Genomic DNA, 22,669 nt, shown 5'->3' with positions numbered 1-22,669 from the left:
TTAAAATTGCCTAGAATAAGCTTGTTTTTAATTAACCTATCAAGTGTATAAAAATATGAGAAAGTGAATGATTGCAGGATATTGTGAGCTCTAGGGAACTGCATTAAATTATAAAGTCACAAAGGAAAAATTAACTGCTGGCTGTCTTAGAAACCTCCTCTGGGAGGAATGGAGTATATTTATATTATACATACACACGTGCATGGACTTGATGTTCTGGTCAGTGCTGGGATCTTCTGGGGCAAACAAATCTCCAGAGAAGGGACTCAGGCTACCAAAGGAGGAGCACACTTTTATTTAGAAAACAATTCATTTTTTTTCCAGAAAATTAAAAAATATTCAGGGTAAGACTGTAGTAAAACCCAGGGGCACATGTGTACACAGGTCACGGGGTCACAGTAAAAAGCTGACAGTGAGATACAATAAGAATTCTGTCAGAGGAGAGGAAGAACAGAAAAGCAAACACTTATCAAAGCTTTGCAAGAGATAAAGGCTCCATCATGGCCTCTTAGCTTCCTTTGGACAGTGTTATATCTCATTCCCTCTTCTTCGATGTTTTTTTTAAAATTGCAAAATTAAAAGAGTCTTACTGTAAGCATAACATGCACATGCTACTAAAGGATGAAATTAAACCAAGGCATCTTCTGTAAAGCAAATAGATTTATTATGCACTTCATGTACATTGGGATGGTTTTGAATAATATAATACAAGGAATAAAATAAAACTTTACACTGTGAAATTCAATGTACATTTTAGGTTATTTACACACCCCACACAGAGCGAACAACAGAAAAAAAGCATTTGTCTGCAACTACACTTGCGGAAAGTGTTGACGAAGGGCATTAAGCAAAACGAACAGTTGCATAGCCGAACAGCGGGACGACTTGTTCCTGTCTCTGAAGTTCTGGACTGGTTTTGGTTGAGGAATCTGGTAGGGGTGGGAGAGGACGGAACAAAAGGTATTTGTTGTATACCACAGGGCACTGGTTTCTGCTCCTCTTTTCCCCCAAAGTTTCCTGGATCCCTTCAGATGCTTACTTCTCTGATGTTTCGCCACTTGTCATACCAGGGACACTGACCTTTGGGAAGAGGCTTAAAGGGACACTATAGAAAAAAAAAGTTACAAACACATGATGTCCTAAGCAGCTGATTTACAAAATTTAAATATTTGAATTTCAAAAATAGCCATTTATTATTATTTTTTTAATTTGTGGGACCGTTTCTTATATTTGTAATAGAGCAGAAGTCATTGCTTTTCCCAGTTGTGGTCCTAGTCCCCTCCCCCATTCCAAAATGAACAAGCACAGCAAGCAGGCTGGCTGCAGCACCCTGGTCAACCTGGCCCTCACCAGAAGCCATTTTTGTTCTACTTCAAATCATAATTAATAATGGAAACAAAAAACACCCCAAGGAATACTTATGAGCACCCTCTTTTTCCAACAGGTTCTCCCCCTACCGTCTATTCCACACACAGATGGACACAAAACACTTGGAAAACACAAATCCCTAATGCGTTGTCTTTGCCCTTTGGTCACAAGGTGCAACTTTGTAAAATTAATAAAATTAAATAAATACGATCTTAGTAATTCAAAGTGAATAGAAAAACTGGCAGCTTTTGGGTTATCTTTCTTAAAAACAAAACAAACCACCTAATAAGAAGAGGCTCCTCTTCTATGGTAAATGTGTGTGAGGAGTCACACTGGTTCCAGTAACAGGGTGTGATCACACTTATCAACAGATTCAGAAACACTTTTAAGGCTGCCTTCCAAGAGTCCTGTTAAGTGTCATTAATCAACGTCCCATAGGGACAAGAATCAATCCTTGAAACATTCACATTTGACTTGTCAGTATCAACTACATTGTCACCTTAAATCTGAGTGAGTTCATCAGCTATCCCTCATCCTAGTTATGACTGACAGATGACACACAGGAAATGAGTTTGGCTGACACTGAGAAACACAAGGCAAAGGAAGGCTTCCACAGAGACTCAAGTGAGAAACATTCATCACAAGCAATTCTGCGTTTGAGCTTCCATAAACAACAGTCCTTGTGCCCTTCACATAATGACCATCACTGGCCTCTCACTAAAACATTCCAAAGTTTTCAGTAGTAGCAATGGTTTTGTGCTCAATTTCCAAATTCTCTTTCCCCATTTCCTTTTAGCAACAGCACGTGGAGAGCATCTCCCCAAGGCTGGGGAGATGAACAGGGCTCACTCAAGGATCAAACCATCCTTGGCTTCTGAGTCATCCTTCCAAACGCTTGCCCAATCCATCTAAGCTGCTCCATATTTCTCGGTGTAGACGCCTCCCTTAACCATGGCATCCAGACATCCTATGTGCAATTGTGCAAAGAAGAAAACAGGAAAGAGTATGTGGCTAGAAAAGTGCAGGCCCATCACTTCCATCAAATAACAAAACGTGTGCTGTGACTGATGGTTAGTGGTATCACTTGTGATAGACAGCACATCGTACATTCAAGAACATCCATCCCACCAAGCCATTCACATGTACCCAATTGGTTCTAACTGGGGCTAATTTGATCATGCAGTAATTGGCAAGTGGAAACAGCTCAGAGCAGTGAGCATTCAATTACAATGATAGATTACATTTCATTTAGCTGGAGGAATTGAAGGCAGCCGGTGAATGATTCAGGGATCAGAGCGTCATCCTTGGCTGGACCTGGAGCCTCTGTCTGGCATGTGCCCCCAGGCACTAACTGCTCTGTCCCTGAGAATGTCCAGGCTTCAGGAATGATGGTCCATTGCAGGTGGGCTGATAGGCAGGTGGAAGATGGCTCAAAGCCTCTGTGAATGCACAGAGTGGCTGCAGTTGGAGTGGCTGGCATGTGCCTGCTCTGTCACATTCAGCCTGACACAGACCGTCCTTGATTGGAAAATGGAGATTTAAACTACCCGAGTGACTGACTCTCTACACCACCAGAATTGATCCCTGTGGAAAATTCATCACAAAGTCATTTTCACCTCCATGTGGCATCAACACTGACACTCGTTTTTATCCAGTGCTGAAGGTTAGCGGACAGAAAACAGTTGCAAGAATTGCTTTATTGAGTAACATCTATTAAATACACAAGAACCAGGCACACCAGACAATGCGATGGGACCGAGTACACACCACAACGCAGAAAACAATAAATACGGAACACTGCTTTTGCAGAGACACCTGACCATGGCACATGCACGTTTACCAAATGGGAAAATACTCAACACCGGGTTTGGTTGTATTGAGGAGCTGCAGTTTACATCTGCATTTATTCGGTGTGGTGGAGACTGCTTCAGCATGGGGGTTATGCTGAGAATGGCAGCCTTACTGGGTAGGCACATGACAGTAAGTCAGGACACGGTACTGCAGGAGTCACAGTCTTGGCAGCACGTCCTCAGGCGTCTGGCTTCCATCTGGCAGCTGAACGGCTGTTCCAACCACAATGCCTTCTGTTTCATACAACTGGAAACTGGAAAAAATAAAAAATAAAATAACTCTTACACTTTTCTTATGACAGTTTTAAAAGCTTATAAAGGATATATTACTCCTTACTATTTATGCATGTTAATATGTAAAGAACAATTTCAAATTAAACACAAATATTCATTATTCTACCAACATTGACCTTATATCCTATTTTTAGTATCTGACATAGATGCAGTCCTTTATTTTCATAAGAGCTCCTAGGAGTTGTGGGGGAGGGTGTCACACCACCAGAACCAAGAATATGGAGAAGTATTTTTGAATGATTGGCTATCCATCCATCCTTACAGAAGGGTATTTAGTTTTAGAAGACATATTTAATGATATTTCATCTACTAAGTTCTTAAGCTGTATCATCAAAGACAAGAGGAACAAGCGATCCAGATGCTAGCTTGCCTGAGTGTGACTGTCACCAGAAGTCAGGTGGCTACAAAGTCACTGGACTTCAGACCAGAAGCTTAATGAAATCTTCAGTTTATTCATAACATGGAAAAGTGCTTCTCAGGGAGCACCCAGAGTGCACACGTGAGCACCTGTTACTTCTCCACCAGCTTCTACCTATGTATGCAGTAAAGCCTCCTTTGAGGTGAGGATAAAACGTTTTTATTTAATATGAAATATTAATGATCTGAACATAATATATGCTATTATATCTGCCCCTAAATATGAAAATAAGTAAATATGATAAACCCATACCCTTCACCATGGTCGACACCTGTGTATATTACATATCATCAACACTACTAGGTTTTTGCAAGAGTCATCATAATAAACTTGATTACTATTTTAAATCCATGATCTGTTTCTGGGAGAAACATGGAATTAACATTTACCAACAACCCACTGGGTGCAGCCCTATGCTTCAAAATCAAACACTGAACATTTAGAAAGAAAACAACCCAGTTTTCAATCAGAAATCTCCTGATAGAAGAGATGATAATACAGGATAAAACTCTTAATTTAGGATTAATAAATGATATATTGCTTTGTTCATCTACTTATCCAATACATTTTTACTGAAAGAGCACCACAGGTTTGGACCATGTTCCAAGCACGTGAACACAGCATCAAATATAAACACATCCCATTTAGTCTAGCACTATGAGAGGGAAAAGGAGGGAAGAGAAAGAATAGTTTACACACATACATCTACATCTATGTATGTATCATCTACTGTCCGTCGTCTGCCACCCACTGTCTCTGTCTCTATTACCATCTATCATCCATGTATCTACACATCTGGTACTATCTATGTGCATTAGTTATCTACACCTCAGCACATCTATCAGTCATCTGCTCTCCATTGCCTATTAGTGATCCTATCATTGATCTGCGCATCTCTATATGATCTATCGATCCTGTGTCACATAAGTGCTATGGAAGGTGCGGGGCTTTGGAGAGCGCACACTGAGCAGACCGTTGGGATGGGCTCCATGAACACACACGGAGGGAGCTGCCTGAAGGCCTTGAGAGCACCAGGCAGGGGGCGTTTTCAGGAAGAGGAATATCAGTTTGGTTCCTTTTAGCTTTGCACTGCATTCTTACCTCTCACAAGGGCGTTTCCTTCTTGTAGTTGAAGCTGGGGTCGGAGCCCTCAATCTGGAGCTTCAGAGCTTGTTTAAGGTTCAGCTCTGTCTCGGAGGGGGGGAAGCCCTCCAGCACCTCCTGATGCCCTCGCTCCTGCAGTGTTCGAGGGACGGAGACCCTGCCCAGGAACACCTGGTTGCTCTGCAGATGGTAATTGGGGTTGGTCATTATCCCATTCCTCCTCTTCTGCTCGCCGCCCTGCTGGTGGATGAGAAACTGTGGCTGGGCACGGTTGCTGTCCTGAGATGAAGGGACCATGATTTTACACTGAGATTCAGCTGGCATCTGCTTAGGCGGGCTACTCCCAGACTTGGCAACAGGTCCTCTTTTGTCAAACTGAGTCATTTCATATTCTAGAACCTTTGGCTGTGAGGAATTGTTTTGTTTAGCTTTCTTCCCAGCAGACCCAGACTTGCTGGAGTTTTCTGACTTGCCTCCTTTATTTGATTTTGTTGACTTCAGACTCGGTTTCACCTGGCTCCATTCGAACTCACTACTGGGAGAATTATGGCTGTGTCCTAAGGACTGGGTTGTGGAAGAGGGGGACACAACTGACTGCCTGCTCCTGCTGCGAGGCAGCGAGTGCTGCTGGATCTGCTCCGTGAACGACAGGCTATGGAAACTGTCAATGGGCACCGTCTGAGCCGTGGCTGTGGAGGACGTCGTTCTCAGAGATGAGTTTTTGGAGCTTTTCAGAGAATTGTTGGACAGAGACGACTTTTGCCGATCCACAGTTGAGTCTGGAGACTCTGATGGAGAGCTGAAGGCATGAGCCGGCCCATTGGGCAAGCCCCGGAGGGAAGGCTGCAGATCCCCTCCGCCAGTACCACCAGAGCTGTTGGACCTGATGGTCAGAGACTGCATCTTGGACGGTGTCGACTGTGGAGGCTTCTGCTCCATCGTGTGGACAGGGGAAGGGGAGCAGCCATTCAGACTGGAAGCACCGTATTTTTCTAACAACTTAATGATCTGAGAATGCCCATTTTTGGCTGCCACCCTCATGGCAGTACGTCCAAATTGGTCGGCATGATTGGGATCAGCACCGTGCTCCAGCAAAACCTGCACTACGTCTACATGTCCCTCCTGGGCTGCGATGCAGAGGGCTGTGGCTCCTTGGTTGCATGTGTGGTCCACCACGGCACCATGCTCTATCAGAAGCTGGACCACTTTGACATGGCCCTGCCAGGCCGCAGACTGCAAGGCTGAGCGCTTCTCATTGTCTGCTGCATTGACATCGGCATGGCAGGCGATAAGTACCCGTACCATCTCCACGTGACCCTGCCAGCAGGAGACGTGCAGCGCTGTCCTTCCCTCCGCATCACTGGCCTCCACGTTTGCACCATTTTCTAGAAAGTACTCGGCCATTGTAAGCTGGTTTTCTAAGGCCAATATGTAAAGTGTGGGCCGCCCATCGGCGTCTTTGTAGTTCACATCAGCCCCATGGCTAAAGAGTAATTCCACGATGTCCCGGTGTCCTTCCAGGGCAGCAACTCGTAATGCATTTCTCCCGTCATAGCCTCTCTGATCAATGTTGGATTTGTTCTCCAGCAGAATCTGGACACAATCATAATGGCCCTCTTGGGAGGCCAAAATGAAGGGGATGCGCCCATCATTGTCAATCTCATTTGTTCTAGCACCTTGTTCAATGAGAGCTTCACATATTAACCTGTGACCCTCAAAAGCTGCCATGTGTAGAGGCGTCCAGCCAGCATCATCTCGGTGGCTCTCGTCCAAGCCTCTGTCCAGGAGAGTGCGCACCACCTCCACATTCCCCTGTGCTGAAGCTATGCTGAGAACTGTCCTGCCTTCGCTGTCAATGCTGTCCACGGCTGCGCCCCAGAACAGAAGTGTGTTGACCACGGAAGCATGCCCCATGGAAGCTGCAGCCAGAAGGGGTGTCCGTCCATTGTTATCGGTGTGATCAACATCTGCTCCTCCTTCTAGAAGCAGGTCTACCACATCCACATGACCTTCATAGGCGGCCACCAGCAGGGGGGTCATGCCATCCTTATCACAGTGATCTACCTCAGCCCCTCGATCAATTAAGAGGCTCACGACTGACGCGTGCCCTTTGCTTGCCGGCACACAGAGCGCGGCCACAGAGAGAGCCGTTCTGCCATCCACATCCTCATGGTTCACCTCTGCACCATGGTCCAGCAAGTGCTCTACGATCTCTCTGTGGCCCATATATGCTGCAGCGATGAGTGCAGTCCTCCCTTCATTGTCGGCTTTGTTGACCTCTGCACCATGTTGTAGCAGGTTCAGGACGATGTCCTCGTGGCCACCCCAGGCTGCTGCACGCAGAGCAGTCCGGCTGTCCGCATCTGCACAGTCTACCTTTACGCCAGCGTAAAGCAGAGCAGACACCACTTCTGTGTGGCCCCCCCAAGCAGCAGACCTCAGTGCTGTCCAACCGTCCTGATCTGTATGATTAATATTGGCTCCACACCCAATTAGACAGTTAACCACCTTTGTGTGCCCTTGTCTAGCAGCTAGAGTAAGTGCCGTGTGTCCATGGGTGTCTTCGATTTCTAAATCGGCTCCCCTGGAGACAAGCAAGTTCACAACATCCAGACTGCCACTGTATGCGGCATTGGCCAGCAGAGTTCTCCCATTGGAATCACACTGATTGACAGAAGCTCCACTATCCAGTAAAGTCCGAATGGAGTCCTCTCTCTCGAGGGCTTGCCGGACAATACAGGAGGTGCGATCATCCTCACTGTTGACATGAGCACCAGCTCGGATCAGCAGCTGCAGGACCTCTTGCTCCTTGGGTATCAAGGTGGACAGTGAGTCTTTGACTGGGGTACCATTCCATATCATCCACAGAGCCAGTTCGGCTGGCTCCAGCTGCAAGTTTGAATTAATCAAGTGCAAGGCAAATTCTTGTGCTTCCAGTGGGGTCAGGTTCCGGGCCTGGCAGGTGTAGCTCATGGCCAGCATCCTGTGTCCTTCTGCAGCGTTACACAGGTATTTCTGGGTGCAGTGCTTCACATCCAAGAGCCACTCAGCAAAGCTGTGGTGAAACAGGATTTTGGTGCTGCCCAACCCATCCACCAAGAGCTTGGAGAGGACGTCTAGCTTGCGCTGAAAGTCTTCCAAGGTTAGGGACATATTTTTGGTCCACACAGCATGGTATAATTCTGTCATGGTCAGGGGCCGGCAGGCAGCCAGGATCACATTCAGAATGGGCTGAACTTTGGCAAACTGTTTTCGGACAAAAAGTCTCTGGCAAAGCCAGAGGTAGAGACCATTCAGAGTTCCAGGGATGTCACGGATCTCTCGAAGCATGATGAAATTCTCTACAACTCCATCTAGCACTCGCTCCAGGTACAAGAAGCACCCGCTGCTCTTGATGTGCAGCTGGTTCAGAGTCTCAGCCGTCTCCTTGGTGAGATGCTGCCGGAGTGCCTCCTCTTGATCCAGGCGGTGGAGGATGTACTGCTGTACATCCTTGACGATATACGCCTTCCGGAGGTCATCCAAACTGATCTTCCGGAACCCTGCAGAAGACGACCCGATTGATTGAGTAAGTAGAGCTGGGCGTATGTGTGAAGAAAGTAAACCAATACAAATAGCCTGACTCGTGGATTAATACTAATAAGAGAATCTACCAACACCTGCTAGTATGCAAAGGAGTTTGCATAGAAAAACACATAAATGGCAGAGCAATGATTCCATTTTCCTACCAACAAATATGGCTACTATCTGTTCTTGCAGTTAGGTGCCCATTTCAACTCCTTTGCAAGAAGCACTAAGTGGAAACAGACAGACATATCCAGCTATAGAAGTACCCCATGAAGATATAGCAGAGCATCAGATTTGTGAGAGATAAATAGGACTGTTTTTCACACAAGTACTAGTTCTTTGCAGCCATCCACTTGACCATGCATTAGGTTTAATGTGAGTGGTTTATATCCAAACAGAATACCAGTCACACTATAATACGTTGCTTTACGATGTCAAATTAAAATAATTAAATCTCAGACTGTCAAGAAATAACTGGAACCAATTAAGATGCAAATTGCCAAATTATGTTTGTAGAACTCTAGCACTGTGAAAATAAAGCTACTTACTAAAAAAGTCAACCAAAGCTAAAGAATGCACCAGTGGTGGCTACTCTTAAGTTCTTCAATGTAGACTACGCCAGCATCCTCCAGAGGAACACTGGTATACGGAGCTGGATTTGTTAGGTAAACGTTTGCCTCATGGAAGGAGAAGCTGCAAAGAAGCTACAAATAAACTCGCCAAGGCTGGTGTGCGTTCAGAATATGTTCCAGGATCAGTCACGAGCAGAGCAAAGCGTGACTGCAGGCAAAGCTTTTAGAGAAGTCACACACCACTCCAGAAGGGACCATGGGGGTGTGACAACAACATGTACAAAAATCTACCTTGATGGGCATTAGGAGCAAAAGGTGGGTGAGGGTGGAGAAGTCAAAGGAGACCCCAACACCTACCTGGACCAACAAAAAAGAAAAGATATCACTGAAAACAAACAACTATCTGAACCCAAGCGTCAAATCCTTGAAGGAAAATTCTAAAAAGCACAATCTGCCAACAAAAGCAAAATAAAATAACACCTATGCAAAGCTACATTTGTATTGTGGGATCTATAACCACACAGCAGGCACATATGTACCCGCAATACCTAAATCCTCCGCTTTAGAAGATAAACTTTGAAAAAAGCTCTGACCTTCAAGAGGGTACGGAACTGAGTTTGCCCTGAGTCTGGTCTCTCCCCTGCTCTTAGCCATGTTCGAATGCACTCACAGCACAGCCTTGGCCATGTTCTGTCTGTATTTGCTCAGTGGGTCTTTCCTTCCATAAGGTGAATGCTCAGATACCTAACAACCCAGGGGTGTGCTCCATGCTGCGCCCCTTAGAGAACTCATTCTGCTTTCACTTAGCAGCTGCACTTTAACAGTGTTGGAGTTCTGTAAGCATAATTTAGCCAGTGGCATCTTCTTGATTCGGGCTCTTTACTGACAACTGGAGATTTAATTATTTTAATTTGATAACATAAAACAAACCTTTCCAACCTAAAGAAAGGCTGAGCACATCCCCAGGAATGTTAGCCCCCTCCCCGCCACACACACATCCTAACCTGAAGAGATGACTGGCCTCCAAGCCTCTTGTATGTTCACTTCCTTGTTGTTTCACAAAGTCACTGAAACCATTTAAGGTACAAAGGAACCTACCTGGTGAGGTGGTGCATACCAGCAATCCCAGTACTGGGAAGCTGAGGCAGGAAGATTGTAAGTTTGAGGCCAGCCTGGGCTACACAGCAAGTTCCAGGCCTGTGGCTAATAAATAAAAGATGACTAAAGTGGTATAGAATAGTGTTTTAAAGTTTCTAGAATGATGTGCACACAGACTGATCTATGTGTAAGATTATACAACCCATTATGCATAAATATCTATAATTTAAGCAAATTAACTAAAGTCATCTGATAAAAACTTAAGATAACCAAAACAGAATTGGGCTAAGCCTCCAGAGTGTCAGGACTGATGCCTCCAAAGTGGGCTAAAGATAATGCCGTTGAGACAGCTCTCCTTGTGTGTGTACAGTACCGGTGACTGAACCCAGGGCGTCTGAATGCTGGGCAAGGGCTACCCCTGGGCTCTATGCACTGTAAATTTTCACACACACACACCTTGCATGTGCACTGTGAGGGAGGTTTTCCTACCTTGTGAGTGAGTTAAGTGCAGGCACAAAGGCTGCTTGAGTCACCCACCATGACTAATGGGGTCGGGGTCAGGGCTTTGTGTAATGCTGAAGTGTTTCCTTTCCTGGCAAAGCTGAGAAAGAAAATGATGCTGACAGAGATGGGAGGAGGAAGTCAAGGGCATGGAACTAATGCTGTGCAGAAGGGTGTAAAATATTTAAAACTCAAAAAGCAAATCTTTCCCAAATCTAAAGAGTGATGCTGATTTAAAAAGAATTTAATACCAGTAAAACGTATGTTTAATATGGGGTAGGCAGCTTGTGCCAACAATCCCAGCTCCACAGAAGTAGAAGCAGGAAGCTTTGCAAGCTCAAGATCCACAGTGTGAGGTCCATTCCAGCCAAGGCAAGACTTAGTGGCAGAAGCAAGACAGAAATAAGAGCAGAAGTTTAGCTCAGTAGCGTCAGCTGGGCCGCACGTGTAAAGCTCTGACTGAGCTGCAGCTCCTGAGGAAGAAACTGAATTAACACACACAGAACCAAGACCATCCACTGACCAACAAGGTAAATACCCTGACCTCTGAAATTGACCTTTATTCATTGGGTACTGGGGATGGAACCTAGCACCACACTCATGCCAGGGAAGAGCCCACAGGAGCCTTTTGAGTCAGAGTCTTTCAGTGGCCAGAACTCACCATGTAGGCTAGGCTGCCTGGCCAGTGAGCCTCTCTGGAAGGGAGGCTATCACACCCAGGTTTTTTATGCCGGCTCTGGAGCAGGTGCTTTGACAAATGAACCATCCTCCCAGGCCCCACTAAATCTCTTTTCTATTTTTGGTAAAATATTTCAGTGGGCATGACACTTTTGGTGCTGACTAAACAAATGGGTTTGAGTCTCTGCTTACAGATGAGTGCAAACACAGTCGGCACCCTGACAGGGGCCTGACCCCATGCTTACAAACAGGTGCTCACACAGTCAGAATCCTTACAGGACCAAAGTCTGTGCTCACACAGTCAGGCCCCTTTTTTCATGGAGACTATTTCCTAGATGAGAGGATAATTAGTTAAATACACTCATGAAATCTAGACAAATTCAAGTGGTATTAGATCCATGAAGAAAATAAACCAGACAGAGTGGGTGTGTGACTCCGTGGAAGGAAGACTCAGATAAACAAGAATGGAAAACATAGTCTGTGTGAGTGTCTTATTTGAGCTGGACCAGTGGGAAGATGGAGCGACGCCCAAGGCACGGACATTCTAGTATTGTGTGCAAGCCCGTCAAGTAGACGAGGCAACGTGGATGAAGAGAACGCAGAGGGGGTCCTCGTGTAGAGGCAGGCATGGGCATCACTGTGTGCACGAAAGCCTGTAATAGAACAGAAGTGACCCACACCCAAAGCACACACGGCCTCACCCAACGACTACAAGAGCCTGAAGGACAAAGGGTCACTAACCATGCCCCTCTGGCAATTGAACTTGAGTAGCTCATCCAAAATGGCTGGGGCAGGAAGGAGTTTGGAATTTTTCAGATTTTGGAATATCTGAATATACATAAGAAGAATGGAAACCATCTCCAAGTACAAAACCCATCTGTCTCACAAGCACATTTATCCACACAGCTTGAAAGCTTGATAATATTTTAAATAACACACAAAACAGAATCTTGCCCTGGAGTTCTCCTTGGATGCACTCAAGCAGCTCCTGAATTTGACTCTAGGTTTTAGATTGAAGATGATCACCCTGCAGTGAGTACACGCCAACCTGCATGCCAAAGGATAGAGCAAAGGAAGCACAAAGAGGAGGTTTGTCGTCCTCTTTTGGATGTCTACTGCTTTGATGAAATCCCATGACCAAAAGCGACTTGGGAAGGAAGGGTTCCTTTCACCTTACAGCTTGTACTGCATCATGCAGGGAACTCAAGGCAGGAAGGAATCTGAAGGCAGGAGCTGACTCAAGGGACCATGAAGCAACACTGCTTACTGGTTTGCCCTCTCCACCACCCCCACTGCTTTCTCAGGCTGCTTTTTCTATACAGCACAGGACCACCTGCCCAGAGGTGGCACTGCCCACAGTGGGCTGGGCCCTCTCACATCAATCAAGAAAATCCCCCTAGACCAATCTTGTTCTCAGCTGAGGTTCCATTATCTTAAATGCCTTCAGCCAAAACACTTCTTCACAACAAAGAACATCTGGCAGATGAAGCCAAAGATAATAATAATAATAAAGCAATAATAAAAATTCAGGTCAAAATTGATTTTTATTAACAAATGAGAATGTGATGACTAGAATAAGAGCCCTTACCATGCCTCGGGCATATCCAGCCTCACAGGACCCCACTTTACAGACAGGAAGGAAGAGGTCAGGCAAGCCGCCAGAGGTCACACAGACAGTATGAGCACTGATGTGAACATGCTATAGTGACTCATTTGTGCTTGGGACTAGGGACACACTCAGGGGTTAGAGCGTGTGCTGCTTCTGAAGGGACCCAAGTTTGATTCCCAGCATCTCCACTGGGCACAGCTGCCCCTAACTCCAGTTGGATGGGATAAGGAACTCCAGTGCACATGCCCCCTCCCACATACTTAAAAATGAATTTTAAAAGTTCATAATGTGTATAGAACACACAATGAGCTGATGCTACCAGGAGACTTGGAGAGGGAGAGCACCTTTACCCTCACGCATGTAGAGATGTCACACAGTACTGGTTACATCATGCTCACCCAAAGCTTTCACCCAAATACTGCTGTGGCTGCCCTTAGATTAAATGAAGAGCTCTACTCAGCCTTGTCATGGAGAACCTCCCACAGGACTGCAGGAGTCACTGAAGAGACACTGACTTAATGACCAATGGGCTGTGTAGTACCTAGAACTACTGAAGAACAGCACAGCAAATCAGTCACTACATTGGGTCTTCCTACAGGGACCCGGGAACGACTGTTTTATGTGTACACACTCATGTGTGAGTGCAGGACTCACTCCTGATTGGCTAGGCTGGAGGGACAGCGAGCCCTAGGGGTCTGACTGGCTCTCTCCCAGCACTGGATTAAAGGTTTGCGTTCCCATGCCGGGCTGGGTTTTGTTGTTGTTTTATGTATAGGGGTTCTCATGCTTGCACAGCAAGCACTTTACTCACTGAATTATCCCCTCAGCTCAAGGAAAGAATTTTCAGAAAAAAAGCCAATGTAAGCGGTTTTAAAGCATACCACACCTTACTTTAAATATGATCTTAAGGCATGGTGGTGGCGAGACTGAGGAGGCTCATGTAGCACTCAGACCTCTGTCCAAGTACTTTGATAACCCACAAGAACCCCTCCTGGGTCCAGTTCTGGAGAACACAACACTCACCAGTAAACATTTTAGTGACAGCTCTGCTCTGCTTCCGGGCAGAGCAGAGAAGCAGGAGCCATGGGGGAAAGAACTCGTGGTGACCAGCCAAGAGCTCTGCCACTGTCCCGGAGAGGTTGGGTGGCGTCTGCTCCCCTTCCACCACATTGCAGCCTTCATCCACGGAGTCAACCAACAGGTAGAGGCTCTGCGAGGGTGGCTTCATCCCCAAGAGTGGGAGCAGCACACACCTGTAAGACAGCCACAGGACAGGTCAATGTCACAGAGAGGGCACTGGAATTCATAGTTCAGATGATTGCTTATAATGTTATAAAAGTAAAATGGTTTCAGATAAAAATGTATCTTTTAAGTAATTCATTTCCTAAGAGCGTCAGCTTCCATAGTACAGTGTGTATTGTATTACGCACTTGCCTGTGTATGTGCTGTGACTCAGCATAATAAAGGATATTAGGAACTGGATCAAGCTAGATTTCAACACCCTTCTAGGTGTGAGTCAGTAATAAAATGCTTAGATGGTTCTGAATGTGCTAAACACAGAAAGACAGATAAGCTTTGAAGACACCGCAGCAGGAAGAAACCTATTGTCCTGGTTTGATTTTTGGTTACAAGCTAGGGTCATCTGGGAAGAAGGAGCCTCAACAGAGAAAATGACTCCATTAGTGTGGTGTGTGGGCAACTGCATTTTCTTGATAGTCAGTGAAGTGGGAGGACCCTTAAAAAGCCCCAGGATTAAAGGGCTCTCGTAGAAATGAAGCCTGGCACCATGTGGCAGATCATAGTCGCTGAACACAGCTCAGGAGAGACTATGGTAAAGGTATGGTCCAGATGTAATGGAGACCTCAGTAGTTCTGAGATGCCAGTATCATGAGATGACCACCAAGGACAGCAGCAGCTGTGGAAGGGAACAAACCTGAGACTATGAGACGAGTTGGGTGTGCTGTGCACTGACAAAGCTGGAGAAGTAGAACGGCCTAGACTCTTTGGAGCCCAGAAAATCCAGATGGACTTTAAGCTATTTACACTGCTAGAGTTTGGGTTTGCTTTGATCTGTGACTGTACCCTAATTCTTCCCTCTTGAGGTTTGTTTTCTTTTCTTTTCTCTTTTCTCTTCTCTTTCTCTTCTCTCTCTCTCCTCTCTCTCTCTCTCTCTCCTCTCTCTCTCCTCTCTCCTCTCTCTCTCTCCTCTCCTCCTCTCTCTCTCTCTCTCTCTCTCTCTCTCTCTCTCTCTCTCTCTCTCTCCAGGCACTCACAGTTATAAGACTATCTTAGGTAGGGTTACTATTGCTGTGATAAAGCAATTTGGGGGAGGAGGCGTTATTTTACTCATAGTTCCATACAACAGTTCATCATCAAAAGCAAATGAGAGCAGGGTAGGAAGTGATTTCGCCAGGCTTGCTCAGCCTGCTTTCTTACAGAACTCAGGACCACCAGCCCAGGAATGGCCTCACCCACAATGGGCTGGGTCCCATCACATCAGTTACAAATTAAGAAAACGACCTAGAGGCTTACCTGTAGCCCAATTTTATGGAGGCACATTCTCAACTGAGGTTCCCCCCTCTCATCACCTCTGAGGATTCTAGCTGTGCCAAGGGGACATAAAACTGGCCAGCACATTCAGTCTCTTTAAAATACCCAAGTCTCCTCAAAAACCCAAAGTCTCTGGGCTGGCCAGTTTTATGTCAACTTGACACAGCTAGAGTTATCTGAGAGGTGAGAACCTCAATTGAGAAAAAAACGCCTCCAAAAGATCCAGCTGTAGGGCATTTTCTTAATTAGTGATTGAAGGGGACGGGCCCCACTGTGGGAGGGACCATTCCTAGGCTGGTGGTCCTGGCAAGCCAGGAAACAGCACTCTTCCATAGCCTCTGCATCAGCTCCCGCCTCCAGGTTTCTGACCTGTTTGCATTCCTGCCCTGACTTCCTTCGATGATGGACTATGATATGGAATGTAAGCCACATAAACCATTTTGTTCCCAAGCAACAGAAACCCTACCTAAGACACTGAATTTTTCAAAGTGCTAGACTTTAAAAGAAAAAAAAAAGACTGTAAGATATTTAGTTACGTCATTCACGTTGCAAATATTAATAGTAAAATGACATCATGGGGACAAATAGAAATGAAAAAGTAATGGTTTAATAGTTATAAATTTGTGTGTCAAGTCGACAAGGGCTAATAGTAATTATTGGTTAGTTCTTATCAACTTGACACAAGCTATTCATTCTTGAAGAAGGAACCTTGAATGAGAAAGTGCCTTTGTCAGACTAGTCTGTAGGTAATTCTGTGGGGGCATTTCCTTGATTTGTGTTTGATTTGAAAGAGTCTACCACTGTGAGATGTGTTATCCCTAGGCAGATAGTCCTGGGGAAAAGCCAGGGGTAACAAGCCAACACGCAGCATTACTCCATGGCTTCTGCCTCAGTTCCTGCCCTGACTTCTTCATGTCAGGCTACAACTGTAAGCTGAAATAACCCCTTTCTTTCTGAGGTCGTCCTTTGCTCATGATGTTTTAGCACAGCAACAGAAGAGCAGCTGATACACCTATCCCATGATCAATGGAATTAAAAGAGTGTTCTATGAGCATTTCTTACAGAGGACCCATGAGTGGAAGAAGGTCTAAACCATACTCACTTTGCGAGACTGTAAAGTAGTAATTTTTTCACCTTTTCTTGCAGGAGTGCACACTACAATGAAGCCATCTGTTTACCAGTCTACACTGTATTTATTTAGATCTGCTGAGATCACCTGTAAGGCTCTGGGGGACCTTGATGCTTCTAGTCCAAAGAGAAAACACAATAATGACATCTACGCACTGCACCTGACCCTACCTACTGTACTGACCACTGCACCTCACCCTACTTGCTGTACACCAATCACTGCACCTTACCCTATCTAGTACTTTGTCTGCTGTGAACACAAAGTTTGGTTAAAAACAAAAACAAAAACAAAAACAAAAACAAAGAAACAGTAGGTCAGGTTAGTTCAGCAGTTCTCCAAGCACACATCTATCACATGAACCAAAGATGTCTGTACTCAGTATTTATCACTCACAGCCCTGTGAGCATCTAAACGAACCTCAATGCTTCCGCAGCTCCACCAATAACCCCGCCCATGTAGAAACACTGGAATGCACACAATCTGGGAAAGGAACAGACTGCACACATCACACGAGACAGTGTCACTCCAACAGGCTAATGGATTCAGATAGCCTCCCTTCCAAGAAAATGGATCAAGATCCAAAAGGCTTTGTGTCTGAGTGCATCAAAATGGCTTCCCAAAACAGACTGTGGGGATGTGATCTGGAATCCAGCTATGGGAAAGTAACCAAGGAGGGTACAGGGGAATTCTGGAAGTGACAGGATTGCTTTAGACCATCGCCGACTCTACATTTGTCAAAATCATACAACTGTACAAGAGTCATTATTACAGCATGCAAACTAAAAAATTTAATATGATATACACTATAATATGCAAGAAAAATATAATCAATCTCTGCTGGTAATGTGTCCCTTGGTGTGGGAGTCTGAATTCTCGGTAGCAGCTGACTTCGCTCTTCACACACTAATGCTGAGCAAGTCATTAAACAGAAAGCCCTTTGTTCATGGGCTGGCCTGGCCAGAGCCTTCAGTCCCATCATTACCCCTCAAACTACCAAGGTCCACACCGCCCTGGCAGCATGCTGATCCAACCACAGGTTTCTGTTTCCAGGCCCTGACCAATAATTGCTGCTTACCCTCTTGCTCCAACTCTGTGGGCCTGCTTGTGGGCCTTTGAACAGACCCTCTCTCTCATGCCAGAAATCTCCTCCTATGCCTGCTACCATGCTCACTCTCCTCTCTACCCCCGGAGCTCAGCTCAAATACACACACAGAGGGCTTGAGATAACACTGCTCACTCTCAACCTGGCTCAGGAAGGGTGCTGCACACACACTGCTGAAAAGCCCTCAACAACCGGAACTAATCAGGCCACCAAGGAACTGGTAGTGTGGCATCTACCTTCCTGATCTCTAGGGAGGAGAAAGGATGGTTAGGTGAACTGACCTTTGCCCTCCCAATAGCTTATTTATAAAAATTTCTATCCCAAATGAATAAAAACCTTACAACACTCAAGAATAAGATACCCACAACTCCAGAACAGTGTTCTTCACTCCCAAATGTGAACATAGAGGACTCACTTCTGGCTTCCACTCAGCTCCTGTGGGCTTGTGGTGGTTGGCTTTATATGTCAACTTGCCTGAGCCACAGGATCCCCAGAGGTGGTCTTCTGTTCTTCTGGATGTTTCTGAGGTTAAGGTCCCAAAGGTTGGCTCTCCCCCAGGCAGCTGAAGGCTAACTGAGTGACTGGAGTAGAGGTATCAGTTTACTCCTGAGAACTTGCACCACCCGCTGCCCTGACTCAGGTCAGCTTTCCTAGAACTCCAGCCTGCTAAGTGCATGGCTTGCAGCTTCTCAGCACCCATTACCATGGACGTGAATTCCTCATGATTAATCCATTTATCACAACTTCTATGGGGCATTCCAATACAGGGCTTATTCTAAAGCCACCTGCATGTTACTTTCTTATGTACTTTGATGGTTTCTATGTGGATTCCATACTTGCATCTACACAACATGTTTCTACCAGCTGCCCTCTCTGCAGGGTGCGGTGACATCATTGCGATCCACAGTACTGGAAAACAGCTCATTTATGATTTCTTTTAGGGTTAGGTTCTCGGAGGAAACAAATGAAAATGTTTCCAAAGAACACCCTGGGCCTACAAAGATAAGCACTGTCAAGTACTATAGAAAGGTTCGGGTTGTTACACCACACTGTGACAGTCCCTGTCATGGTGGGGACCTGACCTTCTTCTCAGACATGAGGAATGTCCTAAGAAGTACCGATGCCAACTCTGGGATCCACTTTCAATAAAGCAGAAGCTGAGTGACCTGATTCCTCCATTTCTGACAAACATTTATGCTCAAAGTTAGGACACGGCTGAGGTACAAACCTCAGCTGGCACGACCTTGAGTAGCGATGCTGCCCTAATGCTGAAGAGAAAAATCTAAATTCTGAAAAAGAAAAAGGTGTGTGTGTGTACACTTAGTTTAAAGGGCATTTACAAAACCTCATACTCAGAATGGGGTGGGGGGGCAGCTAAAAAACAGTAGCCTAAAATGGGACAAGCCAAAAACAACAACAAACAAAAACCCTAAATCAAAGGACTACAATTATTTCATGTAGGTTGCATTAACTTTGCAAATAAATTTTAGAAAGGTTCGGTCCTACAGTGACGTGCCAGAGGCTCCTGGCTCCCTGTGCTGGCTAGTTTTCTGTTAACTTGACACAAGCTAAAGTCATTTGAAAGGAAGTAACGTCAACGGAAAAATTGCTGCCATAAAATGGCTATAGGCAAGTCTGCAGGGCAGTTTCTTAATTACTGCTTAATGAGAGAAGGACTTAGTCTATTATGGGTGGTGCTATACCTGGGCTGCTGGTCCTTAGTTCTATAAGAAAGCAGGCTGAGCAACCCATGATGAGCAAGCCAGTAATCAGCACCCCTCCATGACCTCTGCATCAGCTCCTGCCTCTAGGTTCCTGCCCTGACTTCTTTGCTTAGTCATAGACTTACCTGGAAGTGTAAGCTGAAATAAACCCTTTCCTTCCCAAGACCCTTTGGTCATGGTGTTATATCCTGGCAACAGTAATCCTAACTAGGACAATCCCCATTCCCTCAGCACTGGTACTGTTAAACAATTCATGGTATTTTTATACACAATGGAATACCAGAACCCTTTCTAAGCTGGGGTGTGCAGACATTAAAGTCACTGATCTCTGTCTGAGAGAGAGAGAGAGAGAGAGAGAGAGAGAGAGAGAGAGAGAGAGAGGGGAAAGTGGAGCAGGCACAAAACTTTGGAGCCCACGCATATAAAGCACATTGTGTCTCAGTATTAACTCTGCTTCCTACCTAATAGTATTACTGGATTCTACTCCATAAATACATTCAGGCTCGGGACTGTGGAGAGAACATGAGCAAGAGGAGGGATGAAGACGAGGAGCCAGTGAGGCCCTGTGGATTCAGAACATGAGTGGCTCTGCTCTTACTTTGTTTCCTGCTGGCCTCACTCCCTGGCTATGTATACCTCTCTAAACATTCACATGTGAGCCTTTCTTTCTCTGGGCTTCAGCAAAGTACTGCTTCAGTGATGAGTGGCCCACAACTGAGGTTTTACAAAGGTTGTCCCATTTCTGCTTAAAAATATGTGATCGAAAAAATCTAAATTATAGGGCTGAAGGGGATGGCTCAGAGGGTAAAGTACTTGTTGCATAGGCATGAGGGCCATAGTTAGAAACCCCAGAAATCATGTGAAGTATCTATCTCAAAACACAAAACTTGTAAAGAAAAACTGGACTTGGAGTTAGGAGAATCCTTGGAAGTTCGAAGACTAGCTAGTCTGGAGTACACAGTGGCAAACAAGAAGAAAATGAGGACAGATACTGAGAGACTCCACTAGCTTCTACACATGCACCATGGTGAAGGACTTGCATGACTAAAACTAAGCTGTTGTGATTCCAGGGGAGCATAAGAAACCAAAATCCTCAAGTTTTAACACTTGAAATGCACACAAGACACTAAATTCCTTGGCTGAAAGGTTTTCAGGTCACTAGGGCATGCCCTTAAAGAAGTCACTGGGATGCTGGCCTTGTCTTCTCTTTCAATACCCAGCCATAAGAATAGCAGCTGTGCTTTGAAAAGTGTCCACCACTGCTGGATAGCACCACCATCAGCAAAGACCTAGTCATAATGGGCTCCCTTGCTCAGTGACTAGAACTTCGAAGCCTGTGAGCCTAACTAGCCTTTGTCTTGGAACTGGTTTTCTCACTGACTTGTCAATGTGATGTTACCATTTACAGAGTGAGACCACACACTTCCAATGCTAGAGTCTTAAGTCTCTCTCCTCCCTGCAAGTCAGTATCTGAGGATTATCCACATAAGAGCTGGCTCGATGGTGGAGCTCCCCAACCCAGCATGTGTGAGGGTCATTTACCTAACAGGTTAATGCTAGACCTAGCATGTTCTAAATTATCTTGGATGATATACTGACATATTAATAGATTATTCAATTCTTTAAAAAAAAATCCCAGGCTTTAATAAATTTTTTTTCTGAGAGGTTTTATTTGCTTTTCACAGAAAATAAAATTATCAATAATTTTTATCTTGCCTTCTTTCGGGACAACAAACTTAGATTGTGTTTTCTTTTCTTAAAAAGAAAATCTTTCATCCACTAAATCAAGGCATTTGTAAGAGGTGAAAGAAGATAATGGTGGTAGCTGCTAGTTCCAATCCATTGAGGATAAAATATTATCTATTCATTCTCCAAACCAACAGTAACAACAACCAGCTGATAATTAAAGCAAGGTCATGCCTGTTTCTGAAATCTTAAGACAAATATGGAATATGAAAGTGTAAAGAACATATAGCAGGCAAAAGACAAACGAGCATCAGAAGTTTAGCTCTGAGTAAATAGAGCCCAACCTCTCCCCAAGGTACGCAGTGACAGCCAGAGACTCACTGGACCTGCAGAGAGCACACAAAGCTAGTCTCATGAAGGCAGGAACTGCCAGAGAGTGGCCATTCCAGATCAGACCTAGTACTGATGTCTTAAGAGAAGACATTTACAACACCACCCAAGGACTTAGAAAAGTTATATTAATGTTTAAAGGCGCAGGCCAAAACCCTGCTTGGCCCACCAAGAAACTTTGCTAGGAAGCAAATTCACAAAGCTGGTAGAGGTCAGTCAGGTCTAATTTAAAGAGTAAAGTGCAAATCTGAAGAGCTCAGCACACAAGATTAGTTTTCCCCAAGGTGTGTTTGCTGAGTTCTGGACAGTGTTAAAAGGCTGAGGAAAGTAGGCCAAGTGTGTCTGCAGGCCAGCAGGAAAGCTCAGTCTACATGCTGGAAAGAGAACTCTGTTTACTTTAAACACAAACAACACTCAAGAGAGCTGGAGGAACTCAGGCTGGAAAGGGCAGGAGGCTACAAGAGCTAATCTAAGCATCACCAAGGAAGAGCAGAACTTCTGAGCCTCAAGGCGCTGAGATGCCTCCAGGACCTGGTCAAAAGGGAGACAAACTATACAGAAGAAAAGTGCACCGGAGGTTTGGCAAAGATCACAAAGAAACCCAGAGCAGCTGAGTTCCAGTAGCATTGCTGGCCCAAGGAAGGAAAGGCCCTCACGGATGAGAGGCACTATCAGGAGACTGCTATGCTCATCCAACAACTGACACCCACTTAAGTAATTTATTATGGGGTAGGGGGTAGGAGGGATGGCTCAGTGTTGACAGTGCTTGCTCTTCTTGCAGAGGACAGGTCACATCACCATGCTGGTGTCTGTATCTCTCACTCTGGAGGATCCTACACCATCTTCTGATTTCTGTATGCAAATGCAGATGGAGAATGCAAATGCACAAACCGCTTCAGACACTCACAGACACCCAATTAAAAGTAAAACAAACCTCTTTTCCCCATTTCATGTTCATGAATGTTTTGCCAGTACATGTATACATACTATGTGTGCCTAAAAGGGCAGGAAAGTGTCAGACCCCCTACA

General features: G+C 45.2%; 1 protein-coding gene across 3 annotated transcripts in view; it reads right to left on the bottom strand.

Moving 5' to 3' along the window:
* Positions 1 to 642: 642 nt before the first annotated feature.
* Ankrd50 (ankyrin repeat domain 50) overlaps positions 643 to 22,669 on the bottom strand; it is a 34,318-nt gene continuing 12,291 nt past the window's right edge. For all 3 annotated transcript variants that reach the window (XM_032898474.1, XM_032898475.1, XM_032898476.1), the window contains exons 3-5: positions 14,083 to 14,312; positions 5,032 to 8,576; positions 643 to 3,479 (exon numbers count right to left, since the gene is read on the bottom strand). In XM_032898474.1, the coding sequence (XP_032754365.1) occupies positions 5,035 to 8,576; positions 14,083 to 14,312 (3,772 nt within the window). In that variant the 3' untranslated portion in view covers positions 643 to 3,479; positions 5,032 to 5,034. The remainder of the gene's footprint in view (positions 3,480 to 5,031; positions 8,577 to 14,082; positions 14,313 to 22,669) is intronic.

The sequence above is a fragment of the Rattus rattus genome, chromosome 3 (assembly GCF_011064425.1).
Source record: "Rattus rattus isolate New Zealand chromosome 3, Rrattus_CSIRO_v1, whole genome shotgun sequence".
NCBI classification, from domain to species: Eukaryota; Metazoa; Chordata; class Mammalia; order Rodentia; family Muridae; genus Rattus; species Rattus rattus.
Note: the sequence above shows the minus strand (reverse complement) of the source record. Positions and strands in the feature narration are given on the sequence as shown.